At 43.8% G+C, this 19588-nt stretch overlaps 1 protein-coding gene across 1 annotated transcript in view; it reads right to left on the reverse strand.

Annotated features, from left to right (window-relative positions):
• SETBP1 (SET binding protein 1) overlaps positions 1-19588 on the reverse strand; it is a gene marked incomplete at both ends in the record, with an annotated part of 261848 nt that overhangs the window by 152682 nt on the left and 89578 nt on the right. The window contains one exon of the mRNA XM_080637832.1: positions 1200-1271. Coding sequence (XP_080493958.1) covers positions 1200-1271 — 72 coding nt within the window. The remainder of the gene's footprint in view (positions 1-1199; positions 1272-19588) is intronic.

A 19588-nucleotide genomic window follows, 5' to 3' on the forward strand; every position in this document is an offset into this window, starting at 1 on the left:
GACACATGAAGCATGGGGTGGAGTCATACATGTAAAAAAGTGTTTGGAAATAAAGGATACCTGCTGCAACCACACTGAAAGATCATTTCCTGCAACATAACATGAATAGAGAATCCCAGAGAACATGTTAGCCCAGACTGAGCTAAATATTCAAAACTAAGAGGAAACTCAGTCAGCCTTGTACCAACCTTTCTCCCTTCTTCACATTTTAGCATGAAGAAACTGAAAAAGAACCAACATAGAGTACTTCAAACTGCATATACACATTGACTGAAATATCACAACATTAGCCTTCAGCAGGGTTTTGAGGTAGATATTGTAAGAACTAGTCCTTCAAGATCATCTTGCACTAACGTTTTTTGCGCTTTCTCTGATAGCATGACATTTTCTTGGCCTGTTTCGGCATTTCTCATTCGATTTCCATCAGAAACTCAGAAATAGAGAAACATGGGCAATGTGAGGTAAGAATAGCAGTACAGTAGCTTTTTCTTTTAGAACACAGGAAAATAGGCATTATCTTCTTAATAGTGGGCTATTAACAGCCCAGTTAATAGTAGGCTATAACTGCAGAGGAGATGAGGAGAAGAGCTTCAGAATCAAAGGCAGTTCTAAGAGTTTCATTCTCATCGTATCTCAATGGAGTGAAACAAATAAATTGTACAAGGAGACATATGGAAGCTCACTACACAAATGTCCTATTTAAGACTCCTTGTTACATCCTAATTAGGTCCTGGTGTCCGGAGGTTGGTAACAACTATTCACACACAGCTCATTTGGATACAGTGCAAACTGTTCTGAAACCCAAACCATCATCATGGCATGAATTAGAAAGAAGCCTGATTTAGAATCACAGAATCATAGAATAGTTACAGTTGGAAAGGACCTTAAGATCATCTAGTTCCAACCCCCCTGCCATGGGCAGGGACACCTCACACTAAACCATCTCACCCAAGGCTGTGTCCAACGTGGCCTTGAACACTGACAGGGATGGAGCATTTACAGCTTCCCTGGGCAATCCATTCCAGTGCCTCACCACCCTTACAGCTTTAGCTTGTTCTTCTAAGACTCTTGCTTAGTGCTTGAAATATCAGTTTCAGTGCTACATACATCTACAATTTTTTGTCCAAACATGCAACAATGGTCTGGAAGGGGAAAAGGGAGAAACAAAAACTTTCACAGCCACAGACCCTTGTTCTTACCTTGTTCACAGATTTTGTCACTGCACTCTGCACAGGGAACCCACAGTCTCGTCCCAGATTCTTCATCTGACTCTGTGGAGTTTCCCAGAGCAAAGAGAAAATAGAAAACCTTTATTGTGAGAATGCCTGCACAGAAAATGGTCACAAGCATTCAAAATTTCACTTTGCCCTTCTCTATTTCCGTATATCCTACTCCCTGCCCACCACCTCTCGAACACCCAGTGCTGGGGTTCAACTTCAGCGCTGCTCAGTTTTGCAAGGTCCCCCAAGCTCCATAACTCATTCAGGTGCACAGGTTTCCCCTCCCGAGTACCCCTGGTAAGTATATTGGCATCACAGGGCCATCCCAGCTTTCCCCAGCAGCCCCAGGGCATACAATCAGCTGTGATGGCAGGGAATGATGCCACGGATTCCTATGACAACCCGCTTTGGAAAAGCTTGGGAAGAGCATGAAGATGTCACAGGATGCCAACCCGCCTGCTTTGTTTTACAGTTAAAAGCAGGGAGCTGAAGCCAAGGATTACCACATTGCAAAACCATTTAAAACAGGGTAAATGCTTGTGATTCAACATCGTGACTGCAGCAAACTCACTCTGCCCTGTGCTCCTGCACTTCTGGTATGAAAATTAGATCATCTTCTCCCATTCTTCCCTTCTCACCTCCTCTCCCCTCTTTCTCCACCTCTGCAGCCCTTCACACAAATGTGAAATATTTTATGTTTTCACCTGTGGTGACTCAGACCAGAAAGTGTTTGCTTTGCTTTGCTTTTCACTGATTTTGTCCAAGGCATCCTTTTAAGCAGCAGCCTGTGCAAAGATAATAGGTGGCACTATTTGCTGTAACTGGAATCAGCAACAAATCAACCATCTGCCACTTCAGGGGTCTGAGATTAACCCAGCTACTGGACTGTGACTGCAAAGCATTTGCATATGTAGATTACAGAAATGTGAGGTTACCAGTCAAAAAAAAAATGAAAGACTAGGAGTGGAGAAGGTGTGGTGAGAAGGGGTGGAAGACAAGCCTTGAAAGATCCTCCAGATTAACCCTTTCAGACACAAGTCATCTCATAACAACTCCAAGCTGACAATGTTTCTCATAAGTGTTAAAACAATGAAGGATTTGAAGGAAGCAACTTGAGATTCATAAGACATCATGTTCAAGGGAAATACATCCAGAGACAACTCTCTGATACAAGCAGCAATAAAGACAAAGACATTCAGCTGCCTTGTCAATGCCTTGCTGGGCTCTTTGGAAATTATGAACAAGCTGCTCAGATGGCTTACTTGGACCACTTAGAAAGTCCAAGAGTAATATTTTTGTCACAAGATGGACCAGATCTGTTCCACATGCTATGTTACTCCAGAGCATTGTCAAGATATTGAGGACATGAAAGAGGTTTGTGTTCTGATATATCAAGGTTTAGGAAGATATCTTCATTTGCTGTCCTCAGTTTACCTTCCTGAGTATCAAACGCCACATTGCTGCTTTGTGTACTTGGATGCTGCCGGTCCACATTAATATTTGTCTGTACCTTTGGTATCCTCTCTATAAATCTGTTGGGAATTGTTATTTGGTAACTGAAGTATTAAGAGATTTAAATCAGTAGTAAATACAAGCTGGCTCCATATCTGAAAGCATGAGGTGCGACCTTGTGCAGCTGCATGGTGGGTTAGAGTCTCCTCTGCTTACTTTGATGTGGGCTTTAATCTCCATTTTGACATTTGCTTTTGTAGGTTGGAATCCATGGTCAAGTATCTCGGGTTAAAAAGAGGAGATTGTGACTAGAGAAAGAGATGCAGCTGCAGGCCAAAGTATCAGCAAGGACCTCCGGGAAATTCAGAGAAGTCTAGATGGCATGTGTCCTTGGTGAAGATGGTAGCTTAAATACACAGCTTATCTCATTAAGTCCAAAGAGGCAACTGAAAATCAAACAACAAGCATATGTGTGCATACAAACTCATGTATTTTACTTATGTACTTTATTCATGAAGAACAGGTAGGATTTGGTGGAAGTTATAACACACACTGATTACTCCATGGTGCATGCCTAACCCTCTTGATGACTTTTGTCATGGCTTCTTCATGCTCTCTGGGCCAAGCACTATGTACCCTTCATTTGCAACAAAAAAAAAAAAAAGCAAGAAGAGATGAAAGTATGTCCTCTGCATAAGCCCAAGTGGAGCTGTGGCAACTACATGGTACAAGGCACAGTTGAGGGCCGAGGAAGAGCAAGGGGTCAGTCACTGTAGACACCTTACTCCATACAAAATCTGACAGCACCACCTCAGAAATGAGTTCACCTTCCAACAGTGTTAATTTGGGACTGAGCTTTCGATCCTCTGCAGAAGAAAGACCATCGGTCTGCAAAGAGCTGTGAGAAGAATGTGAGGAGAACAGGTTGGATAACAACTTTAAGTCCCCTTAAATTACCCACTATTTATCACAGTATTTCCAGAAGGCATTGCTTGGATAGAATTAGGTTTTCCAAAACCAGATCTATGTGTCTGAAACCAAAGGTGAGGTTTGAAGTGGTTTGGATATGTACTAGGGCATGGTTTTCAGGTGACAGAAAGGTCATGGGATCATCCCATGCCTGGAACTACAAACTGGGCCAGCCTAACAACCCAACAACCCACAAGCTTCTGAGATGCAGCAAGTTAATAAGCCTCAGCCTGTGCTTTAGAAAGGTCTCCTTGAACTTGACCTACTGGCTGTGTGAGTGCTAAAACTGCTGTTAAAACAGGATCTGGACCTGTTTTCAAACCCAAAGGCAGGAGTTTTCTCTTTCTCTAGCCTCTAATTTCTGTAAAGCCAACCTAAAACTTCAGATCTGGAAAGGAACAATCCAGAAATGATCATGCTCATGTGGTGGTGGGAAAATCTTTGCATTCAGCTTCAACTATTGAACTACTACAAGAAATGCTTATGCTGGTAATAATTTAAAAGGGTTTAAAAAAAAAAATCAAAGCCCCACTACAAAAGAAAAAAAAAAAAAAAGTATGTTTATGTGCCTTTTCCTAGCCTGTGAATAGAAGGAAGAAGGCACAAATCCAGGGCAAAACCTGTCCTTTTAAACAAATATCACAGCAAAACTGCAGCTCATCCCGTACAAATAAATCCACCTTATGAACTGCTGTTGAAGTTTCAGCAGTGTATGACATTTTTGTTTGCTTTATCCAGGCAGGCTTTGCAGGAAGGTGCTTTTGCAACCAAAGCACTGACACTGCATTAGACAAGTGCTCAGCTGAGCCATGGAGCCGCCTGGAAGTTGCCTCTCCCCTCAGCAAATGGAAAGAGGAGGGGAGTACCAACGCAGGTGATGCTGCACCTTGCAGAGATTCGCGTGTCCTACAAGTAACCTTGCATCAGGATACAGAACCACGAGAGCAGCCTTATGGGTATGGAGAGAGGAGGAGGACAGCAAGGAGGGGGGAAGGAGTGGCAACAGGAAAACAATCAGAAAACTCCCTGGGAATCAAGTCTTCTCTTCCTCATGAGCTAAAATTAATGAAAAATCTAAATTCCTCCCTGATACGGAGATGGCAGGAGGGGATGAGCACACTCACCCTTTCTCTGCTTATAATCCTTTCCAGCGAGCACCGTAACAAGCATACATGGGCTAGACACCGGCTACAAGCAGAGCTTTTCTGCCACACTGCACCAGACCCAGGGTTCGAGGTGCTGTCCACCTTCTGTCCCCTCTTCACTTCAAGTCCCCAGCAAGGATCCCCTCTCTTTCCAAGAACCCCTAAATATTACAAGCGGTGAATGGAGAAGAAAAGGGTCGCATTTACAACGCAAAGGGGAAGCAGGGAGGAGGGGGAACATCCCTGAGCCTGGCTAGCAGCCCTGTGGATGCAGCCATTCTCATTCCTGGCACGTTCTGCTGCTCTCCAGCGCAGCCCAGCTTCGAAATATTAGTGTGGTGCAGAGTGCCATTTTCGAGTCGCTGCAGCTCCTTCTTGGCACCGGTTCAGCTTTTTGTCTTGCCTTCTCCTCCGAGCACCCAGTGGAGGGAGGAGGAAAAAAATAGGAAGAAAACTAAGCTCCGCCGCTTCACCGATGGGGCCACCAGCCTCACTGCAGCACCCCCAGCCCTGCCTGCGGCACCGCACACCCTCACAGCCTACTCCCAATCAAACCACTCTGCAAACATAAATCTCTTACCACCTCCACAGCATCCAGTTCACAGCCTCCTTCCCCTCCCCACTACCCCTTTTCATCGCTTTCTCCTTTGTATCCCTCTAAATTTTCCCAGCCAAGCGTTACAACCTTCCACACACACCCCTTTCTCCTTCATCCACAGCCTTCCCACTTCCTCCCATCACATCTGCAAAAGAAATCGTGCCATGGTTGCCAATGCACTGGCATCTTCTCAGAGTGGAGAGCCACTGCACCCACAACACACCTAGCAGCTCCAATCCAGCTCACAGCTGCCCAAACTGCAGTGTTCAGGGGTGCACACGCATGTGCACACGCACATGTCATGGGGCAGGACACACTCCATTTGCATCCCTTGTCACTGCTGTACATACAAACTTCCTGCAAGCTTGCATTTGGCAACCCAGTTCCTCCTCCTGTTTGTGGGGCAGGCAGAAAAACAGAGCCAGAATAACAAGGGAGGGAGGTAGGGTGTATTTTTTTAAGCAACCCAAACATGGCACTGAGCACTTCCACTAACAACTTCTCAGCCTGCTGTGCTGGCAACCAGCTGCTGGTTCCAGCCTGGCACCAGCTTTGGTTTGTTTTTCTATCCTCTTAAATGCCCTCCTCCAAAATACTTATTCTCTTATTTTTTCATTTTTGGGTTGTTTTTCTTTTTTTCACTTTTTCCCTCTCAGCTTGTCCATAGAGGGACTCCTTCCCACTCCCATCCACAAATCCAAAGCAGCACGTGAAGATGGAGCACCAAAGGGAGTGAAACGTGAATGGACCAAGAAGAGGGGAAAAATACCCCATACATATGCACAACATATGTATGCTCTTCTCCGAGAATGAAGGACAGAGTGAGAGATTTCCTAAAAGCAGGCAGTACAACTCCTGCGCATGCAAGGATGTGCAACCCCCAGCCCCTTCCACAAAGGAGGGAGGAGACAGGTTTGGTCAGGAGGTAGAAAAAGGATGAGGCAAAAAATGCATGTTCTGTATGGAAAGCACCCGAGAGAGCCAAGTTTCAGCCAGCGATGTGACTCCAATTAAACCAGAGTTTGAAACATGGACATGTGCATGACGGAGATAAAGTGGTATAAAATGCACCTTGTCTAGTGCCTGGAGGAAAGAGATCTGGGGAAAAAAATCTAATAATGCTGATGATGAGGATAGCTTGGGCGGGAAGAGAGAACATTTTAGCATGATGGTATGAGTGCATTAAGCTGCAAGCCACACTGGAGACATAGAGCAGGGTATGGCCCTGTATGCAGCCATTGGTGTCCTGGGGGCTTTTTATGAGCTTGTTTGGACTGCTTTGTCCACTGAAACACTTCAGGACTCCTTGGAAGCCATGGGAGTTATAAGGCAGTGAAACAGATGGGCACTTGCTGTGTCTTAGGCCCGGTGCCTCTGCTGCTGGATCTCTCAGGAGGCCCAACAAAACTGCCAAGAAAAGGCTGATTCTCACCAAATGTGCTCTGACCACTTTAGGGAATAGCAGCACAGTCGTCTCCGAAGCGGGGTCGCGGAGACAGACCAGGAGACAGACAGACACACAGCATGCTTGGGGTGGTACAGACAAAACAACAGTGTCCTCAGCAGCTGCCTAATATGTATCTTGGCAAAATCTCGCCTGGCTGTGGATGAAGCAGAAATCACAGGCTGGAATCATTAACTCATCAGTTGGTCCGACTTTTGCTTCCCTGGCTTGAGCGTTTAACACGGGAGGGAAGCAGAGGGCTGGATGATACCCTTTAGCTGCCAGAAGCCACATGGAGGAGCTGGTCCTTCAGCCACCACCAGCTGCCACAGTGCCTACCAGGCAGGCACTGAAGTGGACTTAAAATAAGCAGATGCCTTGCTGTGACTGCACTCATTTAGGGACATGTGAATGTGTATTTGTAAACGAAGCCTCAGGCATGTGCCCTGAGGAGCACCTCTGCCACTGGGATGTGTCCCATGCACAAAGTCCACATTGAAGCTTTCTACAGGCCGGCTGGGGTGAACAGGGCAATATCCAGGTAGGGCCACTACATCCTATCTTGTGAGTGGTGGTTTCACTGCCCTTGGCCTATTGTATAAGGATGTCATCCAGCACTGGCAATGGTTCCTGCCATCATCTGCTTCCAAAGTCAGCTAGTGTTCATTTGAATCCTTTCTCCCAGACGGTTTACACGTCTGTTTTCTCTCTTGCTATTCCTCAGGCTTAGGGTGGGTTTCTGCCTTTCCCTCCAGCCTTTAGTACCAAGTGCTGGCACTTGGCAAGGCAGACTACATCTCTCACATGTGTCCATGGCAAAGCAGAGCCTGAAATCTCAGCTGGAGACTCCCGCAGAGAAGGACCCCTGCCTGGAGTATCATTGAAGTGACTCCCAGATAGAGGCACTTTCAGATCCTTTGAGTCAAAGGCTCTATAAATAAAAGATATTACAGACTAGCAAGTTCTCAGTTGCAAACTGGAGTGGGAAAGAATATTTTAGCATCCTCTTACTAAGCGCATTAACTCTTGGCAGACATGATCGCTCAGGTCTTTAGAGCTGAAAACCTCACACATTATGCAGCACACTGAGTCCACACACTCCATCTCCAGTTTCAACAGCTCTAAAACCTACACTGCCCCTATGCTATATCCCCCCAGTGGAGCAAGCACACAAAATATTGTGTTATTTTGGGGGTTACAACGGTAAATATACACTCCATGGGAATCTTTCCCTGGAAAAACTCAGCTTTCACAGCTGTGAGCTCACAATAGATAGTACCTACAGATTTTTATCAACTGGCTACTGGTGCTTTGCTTCCCAGCGTGAGCAAGCACTTCATATCAATCTGGCTTGCTTTAGTGCAGTGACCCAGCACTGTGCTCCACTGCTGAAAGTTCAAGTCCCAGCTGTGGGGCTAAACTCTTGCTGACACTGTGCTGATTTCTCCTTCTCTGTCACCCACACTGCCAGGGAAAGGGGAGGGATATTGTTTTTTTCCAGGCTGGAATAGAAAGAAAACAATCCTGCAAAACACAGAGAAGATGTGGCAAAGAAGAAGGGGGAAAAAAGCAATCCCAATGTGTGCGGTAAGGTTGGGAGAGGAAATCCTTTGGGCAGCATGGGGCACTGCATAGCCTCCGTCACTGCTCAAGAGGCAGTTAAAATGTTCCGGGTAAGGAAAAGCTTGTAGTATGGACCAAAGAACTTGCGTGCGCGTGCAAGTGCATGCAGAGAGATGTGGAGGGTGAGATCACAATTGGTGATGGGTGAACTACAAAAGATACGGTGGTTTGTTCTGGATAAAAATCCCTGCATGCAGATGCTTATCTAAAGCCCTCAGTCTTCAGATCAGGGCTGGAAATGTCTTCAGAACAGATCCTTCTTGCATGATTTGCAGTATCTCTCAGAGCAGTTGCCCATGCCAAAAATGCCATGAAAACAGCTTAGCTCTTTTATGCATTGTTTTGACTCTTCTGCTTCTAGTTCCAAGGAAAGCCTAAAACCACAAAGTCTTTGACTTGAAGTTTAGACTCAGTTTATTAGTTCCAATCTATCCTGCTTCTCATGACTGCACACATACAAGGGGAATAAGGAAAAATGATGCTGTGTTTCTATGGAAAACTTTAAAAGAAAAGAAGGCTACCTGAAAACTGGAAGGAAAACAAGCTAATTTCCCTAAGAGAGGACAACAGACCTTGATTTATCGCACTGCAATCATAGAAGAGTTAGGGTTGGAAAGGACCTTAAGACCATCAAGTTCCAACCCCCTTAACATGGGCAGGGACATCTCACACTAAACCATCTCAGCCAAGGCTCTGTTCGGCCTGGCCTTGAACACCACCAGGGATGGAGCATTCACAGCTTCCCTGGGCAACACATTCCAGTGCCTCACCAACCTCACAGTAAAGAATTTCTTCCTTATATCCAATCTAAACTTCCCCTGTTGAAGTTTTAACCCATTACCCCTTGTCCTGTCACTACAGTTCCTAATGAAGAGCTCCTCACCAGCATCCTTATAGGCCGCCTTCAGATACTGGAAGGCTGCCATGAGGTCTCCACACAGTCTTCTTTTCTCCAGGCTAAACAGCCCCAACTTTCTCAGCCTATCTTCATATGGGAGGTGCTCCAGCCCCCTGATCTCCCTCATGGCCCTCCTCTTGACTTGTTCCAACAGTTCCATGTCTTTTTTATGTTGAGGACGCCAGAACTGTACACAATACTCCAAGTGAGGTCTCATGACAGCAAGCACACTAGTTATCTATAAGCTAGCTATTCTTCCCATGGATAGTATGAGAGATCACAGCATTCTCAGTCCAAAGGAGCCTGTTAGCCTTGGGTGGTTATTAGTCAGTAAATACTATTGAATTAATAAAAACAATCAAGACTTTGAAGAGAGTCTTGTTTCTTGAAACTGATCAGATCTGCAGCAGCCCTAATTTGAAAGAAAAGGAAGAGAGAAAACAGTTTGAACATTATTCAGTGCACTCCAGTTTTCTTAAATCAGAGTGTAATTGAGGTAGAATAGCCTGGGGATGGTGATTTTGGGATGAAAGAGGTATGTTTTGCTTAAGTCATCTGGACAAACAGGGCTGTTGCGGGGCTGGTTTTGATCTCTGGCTGAATTTACACTGGGAAATTTTAAGTAATGTTGTTCAGTGTGTAATGCATATAGAATCAGGCCAGTGTGCTTTTAAGGATTTTGTCAGATATCCTATGTCCCTGGACTATTCACCTCGGGAAGGTTAGAAGCAAATGCATTCACTCTACATGTAATAAAGAATGAATGTTTTGCTGTTAAAGACCAGATGATGTTCTTCCTCAATGATTTCTTGTAGTCTTTTTTCTTGTCTTTCCTATTATTTATTAATTTCTCAAGCAATGATCTGCAGCTTATCCAAGTGGTTTGGAGACCAAGACTCAGGTCTTTAGCTGGTACAAATCAGGATAACTCTATCCAAGTCAGTGGAAACAGTGGATGAAGTCAGTGGAAAAAGTATGACCAACAGTTTATGCTACAGAGGCTTTCAAAACAAGGGCAAAGCCTTCTGGACAGCACAGTATATGTAATCAAAGTATTTTCTCACTGAAGCTGATGGCACTTCTTGTGGATAGCCAAGACAGGTAGAGGAAGCCCAAGACCCCATTCATGTCCCCATCTGTGAACCGGGAGCAGCTCCATCATCCATCACATGCTGTGCTCTTTCCAAAATCTGTTCATTGTGTTCTGCTAAAAGCTGCAGGATGCTGATCATTTTTGTTGCAACTTGGCTCTTGTACAGCATCTTAGTTTATGGGGGGGGGGGGGGGGGGGGGGGGACACGGGACGGGATGGGTTTAACTTTTGGCTTGAAAGAAAGTAAAAAATCTGGATCTTTTCAAGAGTGCTTGCTGAACAGTTGAGAAATCTGGCCCTGAGCTTTTTTGGAAAAGTGACCCAATCCATTCAGCTGTTACACCATTCTCTTGCCTGTGACTAACACATGGATTGATATTTGCTTGCAGGAAATGCTGGTGAGAGATGGGGTTCCCATTCACTTGTGCTGTTTACTGCTTCCCTGAGATCACAGGCTTCAGCGATGATGGAGAGGACTACTTCACAGGTGCACGGTTTATATGCCAAAATGAGTTGTAAATCAGAGTAAAGGAAGAAAGGACTGGAACAACGCTTGTCTGCAGGAGAAACCCTTGGAAAGGGATGTTGACCATGTTCATTTTACAGGTCTCATCTCCTTAGTCTATGCTGGCTCACATCTCACCAGAGGGATTGGGTCCCAGGTTGGAAATCCAAGGAACACATCGATAATTTGCCAGATAATTTTCACAGGGAGTGGACTTGTCCCTGATCTCTATTATTTGTTCAAAACCAGGAATTCTCATACCCTTTCGGACAGATGGCTGGTCCTATTACTTCTTATGTTAGATTCCCCATTGAGCCTGAAAGCAAATCCACATTCAAGTTGAAAGTAAACAACCTGCGAATTCAAAAGGCATTAACTCGAACTGCCAAAGCATTTGCTGCGTATGCTGCAGATGTCAAATAGACAGGTTCCCACAGCCCTGAACCTAGACACATAACTAAGTTACATAGCAAAAGCGTCCACTCAGCCCAAAAATTCATCCTGTGCAATACTCTCCTCACTGGCGTTTTAAAAGTTGGAGCCTCAGCTGGAGTGAATTAATGTAGTTGCTCTGATTTGAATAGAGCTACACCAATTTATACCAGATGAGGATTTCACCCTTTGAAGGCCAAGTGGGAAATGACTATTCAATACCTTTTTAACAGTGTGGTTTGAGGAAAAAAATAAAATGTGGTGTATTTTAAACAGTGAAAGAGCACTATGTTTCTTTCCATTTCTATGAGTAATTTTAGGAGAAGCCTATTACAGAGCTTGGTTCTTAAGAATCAGGCTTTGCAGAAAAATGCATATAACAACACAACTTATAAATACAAACAACACAAGTTACCCAACTTATTCCAATTCGTGATATCTTCCAAAAAGCTAACAAAAAGTTAAGTAGGAGCCCAAGTACGACATTGCTGTGGTATTGCAGGAAATTCAGAAAGTGGAAGGGACTGAATAAACCAATCTGTTTTTTTCCTGCCAGGGCTAAATGAAGAAGACAAAACTCATGAAACTAAACCATACAAACAGAAAAACCCACCCACACGCTTAGAATTGCTCTGAATATTAATACCATGGCATGTTCCTTGGATGTAAAGATCTGGAAGATTTGTCTAGTATATTTTGCTGTAAATCGAACAGCACTGTGGAAGACATATTCTGTAAATCAGGATTCATTTCATTTAAGGCAACATAACCTCATGGTATACATTCAGGAATGATTACCCAAATTAAGCTTATGATTTATTCTTTAGGATGGGAAGCCCCATTCACAGACTTGGATGTGCTATGGTTTTCCCCAAAATAAACTGAAGGTCAATTAATACACCAATAGAAACGGAGATTTTTAAGGTGATGGCAATGAGAAATCAAACTTTAAAGGGTTTAACTGAAAGCCACTAGACTGATGAGGCTCATCAGAAAATTCAGCTCCTCTTTCCTCCAGCCATCCTTATTTTCACTTTGCAATCCAGTGTAAGCTGGCAATTAGTAATACTTTGTTTATAGAGCCGTCCATCTGAGGATCTAGAAACACTTTGTAAACACTAATGAATTAAGCTTCTTAACACCCCCTGTGAGACAGATATTACTATCTTATTTGCACAGCACAGGGAAGAGGTGCGGGTTTGCCGAGGGTCAGAGCCAGCCCCCAGCACAGAAAGGAAATCACTCTACACCCTGAGCCTCACCTTCAGCTGAGTAACACAAAGCTTTCAATAGATGCAGTGATGAACCTGGCAACCTCAGAAGCTGTAATTATCTTTCGGAACTACCAGTGTGCCCTGATGTTCTGGCAGGTTCAAAACACAGAGGGCAGAACTTCAACCCACTGAGAGAACTTAAGTCCTACTTACTGTTGGACATAAACACCATGGATATACCATACACCCTCACCTGAAACTATCACTCACAAATATGATCCTTTGACAGGGCAAACAGAAGAGAAAATTGGGAATTCAGTTGTTCTTACTCTGTATTTAATAGTAACACCAACCCTGGACAAAAAGGTAAAGGAGGATTTCTTTCTTCTTTTTGCATCTTTAATTGCCCATAAATTTTCTTGTTTAGGGGAAAGATAAAATATTAGGGCTGTCTGTAAGTCATGATAACAACAGGAACTTAGAATCATAGAATCATAGAATAGTTAGGGCTGCAAAGGACCTTAAGATCATCTAGTTCCAACCCCCCTGCCATGGGCAGGGACACCTCACACTAAACCATGCCACCCAAGGCCTCATCCAACTTGGCCCTGAACACCGCCAGGGATGGAGTACTCACAGCCTCCCTGGGCAACCCATTCCAGTGCCTCATCACCCTCACAGTAAAGAACTTCTTCCTTATATCCAATCTAAACTTCCCCTGTTGAAGTTTTAACCCATTACCCTGGGTCCTGTCACTACAGTCCCTGATGAAGAGTCCATCCCCAGCATCCTTGTAGGCCACCTTCACATACTGGAAGGCTGCTCTGAGGTCTCCATGCGGACTTCTCTTCTCCAGGCTGAACAGCCCCAACTTTCTCAGCCTGTCTCCATATGGGAGGTGCTCCAGTCCCCTGATCATCCTTGTGGCCCTCCTCTGGACTTGTTCCAACAGTTCCTTGTCTTTCTTATGTTGAGGACACCAGAACTGTACATAGTACTCCAAGTGAGGTCTCATGAGAGCAGAGTAGAGGGGCAGGATCACCTCCTTTGACCTGCTGGTCACGCTCCTTTTAATGCAGCCCAAGATACGGTTGGCTTTCTGGGCTGCAAGCGCACACTGAAGCCAGCTCATATTCATTTTTTCATCGACCAACACCCCCAAGTCCTTCTCCACAGGGCTGCTTTGAATCTCTTCTTTGCCCAACCTGTAGCTGTGCCTGGGATTGCTCCGACCCACTTGCAGAACCTTGCACTTGACATGGTTAAACTTCATAAGGTTGGCATCAGCTCACCTCACAAGTGTGTCAAGGTCCCTCTGGATGGCATCCCTTCCCTCCAGCGTATCAACTGAACCACAGAGCTTGGTGTCATCGGCAAACTTGCTGATGGCGCACTCAATCCCACTGTCCATGTCACCGACAAAGATGTTGAGCAAGACCGGTCCCAACACCGATCCCTGAGGTTACCACTCGTTACCGGCCTCCAGCCGGACATCGAGCCATTGACCACAACTCTTTGCGTGTTGCCATCCAGCCAGTTCTTTATCCATTGTGTGGTCCACCCATCAAATTGATGTCTCTCCAATTTAGAGACAAGGATGTCGTGTGGGACAGTGTCGAACACTTTGCACAAATCCAGGTAGATGACATCAACTGCTCTTCCCCTGTCCATCAGTTTTGTAGCCCCATCATAGAAAGCCACCAAACTGGTCAGGCAGGATTTCCCCTTAGTGAAGCCATGCAGACTGTCACCAGCCACCTCCTTGTTTTTCATGTGCCTTAGCATGCCTTCCAGGAGAATCTGCTCCAGGATTTTGTGAGGCACAGAGGTGAGACTGACTGGTCTGTAATTCCCTGGGTCATTCATTTTCCTCTTCTTGAAAATGGGGGTTATATTTCCCTTTTTCCAGTTGTCAGGAACTTCACATAACTGCCATTATTTTTCAAATATGATATATAACTATATGATAATATGATAATATAACTTACAAGATTTTTAAATAAAGCCTACAGGTTTTGCTTCCAACATTATTGAGAATGCTTAGATTCTAGTTAAGCCTTAGGACAAGATAGACATTGATGAGTTTGCAAAAAACCTGGGTTTTTTTGCAAAGCACAGTCTCCTTGATTTAAGAGCAGCTAATGTGTAGTATCTATTTGAAGGGTTTTTCTGCATAGGCCTTTTCCAAGTGCATGGCAATTGGACAATTTCCATGATGATTCTTCTGCCTGAAATACACACCTTTCCCTCTTTTCAATTTATCACTAAGCCAGTGAGCCTGTTTGTTGTTGAAGTTTTGCCCATTTAATAGTGCACTTAGGAAAGCTTAGTACAATCATCAACTTATTCATTGCTGTCACAAAAAAAAAGCCTTCGGAATCATTCATCTAAGTGTGAGTCAAGAGCAAGAGGCACTTATTTAGAGATTGATCAATAAGAAACAATGTTATGGAAACTATTTTAAACAGATGAGATTAAAAAAAAATAAAATAAACCCACATCTTTTCTTCCAGATTGAAATTGAGAATAGCATCTAAAATATTTGGGGTTTGCTTTAAACATTTGTTGGTGACCTTAAATCCCAGAAACGGGGTACTACAGAAGAGACAGGCATTTGATGTATTTAGCTTGTTGATTTGTGAACTATTAGCAGACTGCCATTTGCCTAAAAATATGTATTTGAAATTCTTTTCTAAAAACTCTTCTTGATCTCTTCCCAATTCATGGGCTGCTAGATATCTGCATGACATGCCGATGTTTGTCTCCTGAATATTGGGATATTATAATCCCTGGAAGCAGGTCTCCAGCAGGAATATTAAAGGCACTATTCAGGAATATTCTTCAATATTAACAGTATTCACAAACACTCCTGCTTGCAAACATGTTTGATGGAATATTTGTCAAGAGCAAACATGACAGGATGGTGGGAGAAAGTGTACAAAGTTAACCAAGCTTATAAAACCCCAACAGCTAATGAAAACATCTTACGGTATTTCCTTGGCTATGGATACTAATTAGGAAAGCCTATAAAGCTAAGACTCTTTTGCTGCCCACCTCCCTGCGTACTCTAGAATTGAAAGTAATTTTCATGGATCTCTTAAACATGTTTGTCCCTGTTAATCTACTAGATCCAGGCACAGTTTTTAGTTTTTTGTGTGTATAATGAATAAGTGAGGTTATGAAAAACTGGACAGAGGCCCAGAAACTCATTTCACATAAACATCTTTACAGCTAATAGCTTTTTTAAGTCTCTGACCAAAAATAGACTTACAATTGATATACATATAGATGAGTCAATATGCCTTATTGCCCAATATTGACTTACCACAGTGTTACATAGTAGGATGGATCCTCCCTTCAGGCCCCTTCCTTCAGTGACAAACAGCTTTTCCATTGGGTCTTCTTCTATAAACAACCCAGTAGGTATCCAAACAAACACAACAAACTCATGTTTCCTCAGGACACTGGCTCACAAACCCCTGGCCAGGGGAGGTAGGAGAACTGAAAGCAAAGCCAGTGGACATACTCAGGTCTATATGTCTGGGTGCTTAAGGATGGTGAATTTTGGACACTGAGCCAAGGCAATGGTGTGCGGGTAAATAGGTGTTCACATCTGAGAAATTCAGCCCCTACTAAGTGCAAACCCTGCTTAAAAAAAAGCAAGGCATTGAGATCCAGCATTTTAATTAGTCTAAAAGGGAAACTTTAATTCAGAGTGACTACTGTGAACCTCCTCTGCCATGGTGATGGCATAGGAAAGCTTAGTCTAAGCTCAGGACCAGGTTAAATTTGTACCTGGGCTCCTCAAAATTGCTTTTGTAATGTCAAGGCTCATCACAAGCTCTTGTAACTCACCACCATATCTGTTTTCCAGTAATGCACGATGCTTCCTTTTTCACCTGACTAATAATGCATCCCTCAGTATGTTTTCTGAGCAGGAGTTTAGTGAAAATGATATTTGCACTGCTGTGCATGCAGCCAGGTCACATAGTAATGAGATAGAGTAGTTCTCCTTTCTTTTAGAAAGAAATGCAAATCCTAGTGCACTGCAAATAGGTTTTTATTTTGCAAATTCTGCCTCCTATTTGAATGCATCATTCCTTATGTTTCTCTCTCCTGGAAGGTAAGGGAAAGCAATGTACCATCCACAATTTTTACAGACTATCCCCTCCGGTCATGCGTTGCTAGAGATGGTACTGTATAATGCATGACTTACTTGCAAAGACATTGGAGGAGTAACGAAATAAGCAGATGCTCCGTCAGCACGCTTTTAAAACATTGGTATTGCAATCTGAGATGCAGTCAGCCATTACATGCATATGCCCTGTATTTACGGAGCTGATAAAGGCTCTGTGTCAGGAACAGTCAAGCCATCTCTTTACTTTCTGCCTTTCCTCACATTAAAGAAAGTTGCTGTCTGGTTATTTTATTCTCACATTCCCAGATTTGGAAGAAAAAGAAGGATTTACCTCCTGACTCATCTGTTAAAAACAGAGGTCTAAACCCCAGGCAATTTCATCCAAAAAAATCACCAGGGACTCCCTGTAGTGATTCCTCTCCTCCAAACACAGATAATGCCTGAAATAGGTAACTCCCTGTGGTTACTACAGCTAGCCCAGACATAGGTGAGAATACCACACATGCTCACACCACTAGAGTTGCACACATTCAGTCACCTATCATCTGAATTGTGTATACTTTTCTGTCATCAATGTTGTTCTAACTTATTTCATGACAGCATCGGACACATTTTCCTCCAAATTCTACTCTAAGCACCAATGGTAGGTAAGAGAGAAGAGTGAAAGCTGGCACAGATCAAAGGGGAGGATAGCGTTAACATTAACAGTCACTATATGAAGGAGCATTTTGCACTATAAATAAAAAAGTCTTGCTCAGCTGCATGATGAGAGAAGTTCTGAAGTCACTGAGCCACCACAGCTGTGGCTCAGGGGAGGACTTTGGTTCATGCTCAATACCGTGTTTGATCACTGGTACATCACCCAAAGTTTCACAGCAAAATGGTGATAGGACACAGAAAAGCTCTTCTTCCTAACCCTGCAATGAAAAATGCTGCTTGCCGACTGACAGCTCCCCAGCCAGTTTATGTGCATCTAATTACCAAGCCACAACCCAAATCAAAATGCCCCATTCCAGCTGGTGTCTAACTTAAGCCATTCATAACACGAGCTAATTAACATTGATATTTTGGGGCAAGTTTATTCCAAATGTGGTCAAGTTCCAGGCTTTCAGCTTAGTTGCTAGGACTCATTGAGGATGCTGAGAGAGGCTATGTTTCTGCCTAGAAGTTATTTTCTGGCTTGCTGGTGGAGACACTTAGGACTGGGTTAAGGAGAAGATGCTGTGCTGGGCTGAGATGAACACTGGCATATGAGCAATGCTGTTGAGCTGCTCTTTCTGCTGCATCTGACCTCAATGCAGAATAGTTTGTAGCAGAATCAAGATATTTCATAGTTTTCCTCCTGTCTGAATTTGAATGCCCTGATTAAGGAAAAAAAAGAAATAATAGGAAAAGAAAAAGGGAAAAAGAAAACTTGTAAAGTGGGAGAAGTCACGGAACAATTCTGTGCTTTATTCTTTGTGAGCAGAGCTGAGAAAACAGGCCAGTTACCAGAGCTCTGCATTTCCTTTTCAACCTATGGGATTAGAAGATGAGAGCAGGTACTAAGGGAAATTTTGCCCATGGCAGAAAATCAGGACCTTAAATCTTCATCATTGGAAACTGCAAAAAGCCCTAGCAACAATGGCTGCACTTGGAAATTGGTGATATAAGGAATTGTCACTTGGATGAAAACAGACTTCCCTCTCCTTCAACGCACCACAATTTCAGTTTAATTTGTAGCAGGATGCAAGTGTAAATGAACTGACAACAGAGCTATCAGCTATTCTGTTGGTAACACTTGGAGCAATATTTTCGATTTGACTAGAAACAGCTGTCCACTGCATGGAACGACCTTTAGCCCCATCCTTGGCGAAATTCAATTCTCTCCATGTCTGACTTTGTCCACGGGGACTTGAGTAGCGGAGCTGCCAGAATAATCAGCACATTGCTTAATGACAGGCACTCCAACGAGCAGCGTGGTTGTGCATTGTCAGAAACAGAGCCTGCAGCTCTAGGGAAGGAGAGCCTCCTTGCTATTCAAAAGGAAATAAAGAGGTTGTATAGGAGCAAACACGGATGCGTGTGGCCACCTTTGCTTGAAAAGCATCACCAATGTGCTCAGGGCCTTGTGCATGTATGTTAACATGGAGTTTTCTCCTGTGTTTGTCAGCAAATACACATTTTTATTAGATTTGCCTCTCAGAAAAGGCTGGATTATGCTGCTGCTCTGCACTGTACCACTGCAAAATGTAATTTCCATTTATGTAAGTCTAAACATGCATACATGCCATATGGCGATGCTTACATGGCCATCCAGATGTCTATCATCTAATGTGTATATATATGTATAGATACACATACTGTCAGTGTGTTTATTACACTGGCGATTGCCATAAAAAAGAGGTTTCGACTGCGACTACCAAAAAACCATGAATTTCTCAACTTTACAGCTACTTGTGCAAACTTATTTCTGCTTCTGTGGGTGTCTCCCTAGCAGCGTGACTGAGGCACTCTCTCACATGTGATAGGAAAGGCATGTCAAGATGCCATTAACACCTATGGGCCCCAACCTACATCATGGCTGAAACTGTGAGGACGAACCTGGCACTTCCAATTTTTTTAGCTGGTTGATTCAGCAGTGTGAACACAGAGAACAGGTTCAAAAAATGGACCCATCTTTTTCTTCATTGAGGATCATCAGAGAGATGCACTGCTTTGACTGGCAAGACTTGCTATAACCACCGCCAGTGGGAGATTGCAAGGGGTGAGACACCACTCCCCCCCACACCACAAGCCCCCGGGATTTCTCTCTTTGTTATTTTTGCTTTGGCAGTGCTGTGGGTATGGCTCTGTGGAAGAATCCTGTTCAGTTATT

The sequence above is a fragment of the Psittacula echo genome (genome assembly GCF_963264785.1).
Source record: "Psittacula echo genome assembly, chromosome: Z".
Taxonomy (NCBI): Eukaryota; Metazoa; Chordata; class Aves; order Psittaciformes; family Psittacidae; genus Psittacula; species Psittacula echo.